Below are 6,959 nucleotides of genomic sequence, written 5' to 3'. Positions count from 1 at the left end.
GATTACCTGTTCTATTCATTCCCTCTGGGGCACCTGGCACTGTCCACTGTCGGAAGACAGGATATTGGGCTAGATGGACCCTTGGTCTGACCCAGTCTGTCTGTTCTTATGTTCTAACTTCAGTCTTGTCAAAGTAATTAAAAATTAGGGGTGGCAACAGCCATGTGCTGGGTGAGATGTACAAACTTTGCTCGGTCTGCAAAAAGAACAGGAGGACTTGTGGCACCTTAAAGACTAACAAATTTATTTGAGCATAAGCTTTCGTGGGCTATAGCCCACTTCTTTGGATGCTGGGTCTGATTTTTTGAATCAAGATCAGCTAGTGATACACTGAGAGGGGAACTGGGTCCTGTTAATGTCAGGACGCTTGGTGAAAGTCTGATTTTTCAGTGCCAAGGCAGAAAAGCCAAAATGCTTTATTTCAAGACCAATTTTATTAATTCATTTATACAGAGGGTTGGGAATTTTCTGTCAAAACTTTTTTTTTTTTTTTGGATGGAAAATGGAATGTTTGCAACTTGTTTCCATTTCCCATTGGGAAAATAAAAATTAAATATTTCCAAAGCTGGACCAAATCCACCATGGTGCTGCCTCTGGTTGAACTGATGCAGTATATCATGGGAAACATAGTGACCACCGTGCATCATGGGAGATATAATCCATACCATAGAGAATGGTGGAACAAGACACCCAAACTACAACTCCCAAGATGCACTGCTGTTTCTCCTCTGATTGAATGATTACAGTATATCCTAGGAAACATGTGTGATGTTGCACTCCATATGAAAATATGAAATATGTTTATAAGTATGAATATAATGTAACTGGAATATGCTTTATGCAAAAGATCTCTTGTAAGGTAGCTTAGGATCCACTGAGTGTGTTCATCCCATTTGTTTCCATGGGTTATTTCTATGTCTGGAGTTAGGAGAATAAAATATAAACTTGTATTACTGATGTAAACATATTAAGTGAAAGCCATTAAGGGTGCTTCAGAATCAATGACTTGTAAATGGCTCTGTTTACTTGCAAACCTTCCTGTATACATGGGTGCCAGCCAGTGGGTAATGAAGACTTACATGTCACATGATACTGGAATCCATCTTTAACTTGGTGCTTTTCCATTTAGAGGGAGGGGTGGGAACCCAGAGGGAGACAAAGAATTCCCACCTAGTGCCAAAGCTATGAAAGGGGGGGGAACAGAACAAAAGGGGCTGCCAGTCATGAGAAGTCCCCTAGTTGCCACCTGAGCTGGAACCATCAAGGACTGTACCAGCGGAAAGGATTGGGCCCAGACTAGGAAGAAGTCTAGTCTGTGAAAGAAGCTTATTGGAACATCTCTGAGGGTGAGATATTACCTGTATTCAGTTTCTTAAATGTATTAGGCTTAGACTTGCTTTGTTTTATTTTGCTTGGTAACTTACTTTGTTCTGTCTGTTATTACTTAAAACCACTTAAATCCTACTTTTTATACTTAATAAAATCACTTTTCTTTATTAATTGTCCAGAGTAAGTGATTAATACCTGGGGGAGCAAACAGCTGTGCATAGCTCTCTATCAGTGTTATAGAGGGAGGACAATTTATAAGTGTACCCTATATAAGCTTTATACAGAGTAAAATGGATTTATTTGGAGTTTGGATCCCATTGGGAGCTGGGTGTCTGGGTGCTGGAGATAGGTGACCTGCTGAGCTGTTTTCAGTTAAGTCTGCAGCTTTGGGGGGGTGGCTCGGACCCTGGGTCTGTGTTTGCAGCAGGCTAGCTTGTCTGGCACAACAAGGCAGGGTTCTGGAGGCCCAAACTGGCAGAAAAAATGGGCTCCGAGGTAATCTCAGCACATCAGGTGACAGTCCCAAGGTTGTCTGTAGTGGGGCAGCTGCCCCACTCCAGCAGTACAGGGGTTAAAAGCAGCCCTGGAGAGGGCTGCAGCTGGGACAAGGAGTGAGAGCAGCTGTGGGAGTAACTGACCACAGCTGTGGCCAGCTCAATTAGGGCCCAGCTGGCCCTGATTAGAGGGCTGGGAGGGCCAGGAGCTGAAGAAGTCTCACTCTAGCTTTGGAGTCAGAAGGGCCTAGCTGCCTGGGAGCACAGAGTACCTGGAGCAGAGCAGTGCTGGGGAAGGGCAAGAGGAGCTGGGGAGCTCCAGCCTGGCAACTCCCCTGCAGGCCTTGTTGGGGGCCTAAAGAGGTACTGGGGCAGCAGACGTGTAACCCAGGGCTAGGCAGCTGGTCCAAACCCCTTGCCAGTGATATGTGGCCCTTACAGACTGCAGTCTTCCCTAGTGAATGGGGACTAGATGACAACTGGCAGTAGCCACTGAAGCAAAGTGGGTGTAGAGGGTTGGAGGATTCCCCTGGGAGGGAAGACCAGAGTGTGGGGACTTCTGGGGCAGAACCCCGAGATAAAGGGCACCGGAGTCTGGGAGGGACACAGGGCCTGAGGTAGGCAAGACACCGGCCAGCAGAGGGCGCTCTGAGATTGGAAAAGAGCTAATTCCCAGACGACCAGCAGGAGGCGCCGCGCCGCTGAGTCTTCGGCCTTGCTACAGGGTCTCTGTGACTGAACCCATCACAACATGTGACTAGCATGCACCTTGGGGAAATATATTTTAGCCCACAGAGAAGTATTTCCCCATGATTAGCAGTAGTGCTCAGGGGAAGACAGGTTAATGTCAGACATAACATTTTGACACTTCTGTACCAAAGGATTTCCTGTTCTGAGAAAAAAAAATATTTTGACTTTTTATTCCCATCTTCCTTTATTCTACTCACTTATAATCTACTACAGAAAGAGATGCGAAGTGAAACTTTAACAAATAAAGTCTGCCTCAGTCTGGGAAACTGGAATCCTTCCTTCACCATCCAATGTCGTTTAGGTCAGGAATCAGGTTCCTCTACCCCTCTCTATCCTAAGCGTCTCTACGTTGTTAAGTCAGGAGGCACATGAAGAAGGCTCTGAAGCACACATGGGAGAAAGGAATCAAAGCTCTCAGAAGCTCTCAGTAATTCATTTTCCTTCCTGCCAACTTCTTCAGGGCCTCCTTCACATCCTTGTTTCTCAGGCTGTAGATCAAAGGGTTTAGAACTGGAGTGACTGCTCCATAAAAGAGGGAAATGTACTTGTCCTGATCCGGGGAAGATTTGGACTGAGGCCGCAGATACACAAAGATGGCCGCCCCGTAAAACAAGGCCACCACGGTGATGTGGGAGGCACAGGTGGAGAAGGCCTTGGTCCTGCCCTGGGTAGAGTGGATCCTCAGCACAGCCGCAATGATGTGGACATAGGCCACGAGGATGAAGGAAAAAGGCACCAGCAGGACAAGGACGCTGGTGCTGACCATCACGATTTGGTTGCTGCGGGTGTCCGAACAGGCCAGCTTCAGCATGGCCTGGAGCTCACAAGCAAAGTGATTGATGGTGTTGGGCCTGCAAAAGCGAGGTTGGTTGGGCAGGAAATCAGACAGGCACAGGAGGAAACTGCCGCTCCACGACATGGCCGCCAGCTGGAGGCAGACCCTGTTGTTCATGACGAGGGTATAGCGCAGTGGCTTGCAGATGGCCACCCAGCGGTCATAAGCCATCACAGCCAGCAGAAGGCACTCGGTTATCCCCAAGAAGCGTGAGATGTACATCTGAGCCAAGCACCTGCCCAGGGAGATGGAGGGTCTCTTGGAGAGGCAATGGACCATCAACTGAGGGGCGTTGATAGTGATATAGCAGATATCTAAGAAGGACAAGTTACTGAGGAAAAAGTACATGGGAGTGTGGAGTCGGAGGTCCACTCTGGTGAGCAGGATCAGGAGAGTGTTTCCAACCAGGGTCAGTAGGTAGATTGCAAAAAGGAAGCCAAAGAGGGTGAACTTCACATGAGGGCCACCAGAAATTCCTACCAGGATGAATTCAGTCACCACAGAGTCATTGTCTCCTTCCATGGTACCACGGTCCAGGGCTCATCTGACAAGAGACAGGAGGAATGGTTACTACATTGAGGGCTGACAACAGGAGAGACATCATGCCATGCAAAGTCAGCAAAGCCGGGCATTACGTGCAAATGGATGGTTTTCCACAATAGCCTACACAATGCTGTGCACAATACTGAAATGTACTGAGTACAGTTGTTCATATTGCACTAGCACCTGAAACAAAACTACTGAAGACAGTTAAGTCCCAAGCAGACTGCGAAGAGTTACAAAAGGATCTCTCAAAACTGGGTGACGGGGCAACAAAATAGCAGATGAAATTCAATGTTGATAAATGCAAAGCAATGCACATTGGAAAACATAATCCCAACTATACATATAAAATGATGGGGTCTAAATTAGCTGTTACCACTCAAGAAAGAACAAGGAGTAATGATCTCAAGTTGCAGCGGGGGAGGTTTGGGTTGGATATTAGGAAAAACTTTTTCACTAGGAGGGTGGTGAAGCACTGGAATGGGTTACCTAGGGAGGTGGTGGAATCTCCTTCCTTAGAGGTTCTTAAGACCAGGCTTGACAAAGCCCTGGCTGGGATGATTTAGGTGGGAATTGGTCCTGCTTTGAGCAGGGGGTTGGGCTAGATGACCTCCTGAGGTCCCTTCCAACCCTGATACTCTATGATTCTATTATCTTGGAGTCAGTGTGGAGAGTTCTCTGAAAACATCCACTCAATGTGTAGCAGCAGTCAAAAAAGTTAACAGGATGTTGGGAATCATTAAGAAAGTGATAGATAATAAGACAGAACATATCATATTTGCTCTATATAAATCCATGGTATGCCCACATCTTGAATATTGTGTGCAGATGTGGTTGCCCCACCTACTGAATTGAATTAATGGAGATATCCTATCTCATAGAGTTGGAAGGAACCCTGAAAATTGATTTTATTTTTTGATTCACCAAAAACTTCATAACATTTCTTTTTCAGGGTTGACCCAAACCTACATTTTTTAATAAAATTGGGATTGCCAGTGAATCAAAAAACAATCAGTGATTCACACAGCTGCTGTTATTATTAGAATAGATTCTCAATTTTACAAACATCCATCTTACAAACAACCAGTTTTACAAATCACTTTCCCTGATGGGGTAAAAAACAACAACACCTGACAAAAGTAATATTGATGAAAAATAGAGCAACATCTTTTCACATTCTGATGCCATCACTTCGTTGGAAATTGTTTTGCAACGACTTGGAAGACACGTAGAAAGCACCATATGGCAAGTTATACACCAGACCTACTGTCATTTTGAGATGTTCAATGTTATGATCATTTCAATGGCTTAGTGCACATGGATTAGATTAGCTCTCTGGCAACATTTTCAAAAGTGTGTAAGCGACTTAGGAACTGAAGTCATGCTTTCAAAAGTGACACAGGTGCTTTGGACCCAATAGGGCCCAGGGTTTCTCTAAACACAGAGTTAAGCCTTGTCTACACGATGGGGTCTAAATTAGCTGTTACCACTCAAGAACGAGATCTTGGAGTCATTGTGGCTAGTTCTCTAAAAACATCCGCTCAATGTGCAGCACCAGTCAAAAAAGCCAGCAGAATGTTGAGAATCAATAAGAAAGAGAGAGATAATAAGACAGAAAATATCATATTGCCTCTATATAAATCTATGGTACGTGCACACCTTGAATATTGCGTGCAGGTGTGGTCGCCCCATCTCAAAACAGATACATTGGAATTGGAGAAGGTTCAGAAAAGGGCAACAAAAATGATTAGGGGTGTGGAACGGCTGCCATATGGGGTGAGATTAATGTTATGCATCATTGAGAAAGGGATAGATAATAAGACGGAAAATATCATATTGCCTCTATATAAATCCATGGTATACCCACATCTTGAATACTGTGTGCAGATGTGGTTGCCCCATCTTAAAAAAAGATATATTGGAACTGGAAAAGGTTCATAAAAGGGCAACAAAAATGATTAGGGATAATGATTACGGCTGCCATATGAGGAGAGATTAATAAAACTGGGACTTCTCAGCCTGGAAAAAAGACGACCAAGGGGGGATATGATAGAGGTCTATAAAATCATGACTGGTGTGGAGAAAGCAAATGAAGTGTTATTTACTCCTTCTCATAACACAAGAACTAGGGGTCATCAAATGAAATGAATAGGCAGCAGGTTTAAAACAAATAAAAGGAAGTATTTTTTCACCCAATGCACAGTCAACCTGTGGAACTCTTTGCCAGAGGATGTGGTGAAGGCCGAGACTATAACAGGGTTCAAAAAAGAACTAGATAAGTTCATGGAGGATAGGTCCATCAATGGCTATTAGCCAGGATGGGCAGGGATGGTGTCCCTAGCCTCTGTTTGCCAGAAGCTGGGAATTGGTGACAGGGGATGGATCACTTGACGATTCCCTGTTCTGTTCATTCCCTCTGGGGCACCTGGCATTGGCCACTGTCGGAAGACAGGATACTGGGCTAGATGGACCTTTGGTCTGATCCAGTCTGGCTGCTCTTAAGTTCTACATTGAAAATTAGATCAACCTCGCTACGGCATTCAGGGCTGTGAAGAATTTTGCAGCCTGTGCTCCGTAGTTAGGTTGACAGCTACTTCGATGTAAGAATTCTTCGGTCAAGATGGTATCACCTATGGAACAGATGGATTAACTAAATTGTCAGAAAAACTCCCTATCGTTGAGTGGAAGCATCCACGCTACGGCACTGCAGAGGCTTAATAAGAATAGCAGCCCGTAGAGCAGATACGGCCTCAGTGCACTGCAAGCTGGTGTGTAAATCCGCAGCATGCTAGCTTGCCGTGCACTTACTGGCCATGCGGGCCCTTCCCCCACACACTAAAAGTTCCCCAAAGCTGCTTCAGTATGTGAAAATACGCCAGGGAACTAATGTCAATGATTCTAAGACTGGAAGGGACCACTTTGATCATCTAGTCTGGCCCCCTGTATAACACAAGCCTGAGAACTTCCCTGGTCATCCCTGCTTTAAACCCAGACCAGATCAAGCTAGG

At 45.2% G+C, this 6,959-nt stretch overlaps 1 protein-coding gene across 1 annotated transcript; it reads right to left on the bottom strand.

The window, feature by feature from the left end:
• Window positions 1-2,865: 2,865 nt before the first annotated feature.
• Window positions 2,866-3,930, bottom strand: LOC117887059 (olfactory receptor 13H1-like). Its single transcript, XM_034789294.1, has one exon. It carries the CDS (start codon window positions 3,928-3,930, stop codon window positions 2,998-3,000), a length of 933 nt encoding a protein of 310 aa, XP_034645185.1. The 3' UTR covers window positions 2,866-2,997.
• Between the last annotated feature and the right edge of the window lie 3,029 nt (window positions 3,931-6,959).

The sequence above is a fragment of the Trachemys scripta genome, chromosome 14, assembly GCF_013100865.1.
Source record: "Trachemys scripta elegans isolate TJP31775 chromosome 14, CAS_Tse_1.0, whole genome shotgun sequence".
Taxonomy (NCBI): domain Eukaryota; kingdom Metazoa; phylum Chordata; order Testudines; family Emydidae; genus Trachemys; species Trachemys scripta.
This window is presented reverse-complemented; position numbering and strand designations above follow the sequence as displayed.

Coding starts and splice junctions, on each gene's coding strand:
- LOC117887059 (XM_034789294.1), bottom strand. CDS start 3,930: ATGGAAGGAGACAATGACTCTGTGGTGACTGAATTCATCCTGGTAGGA.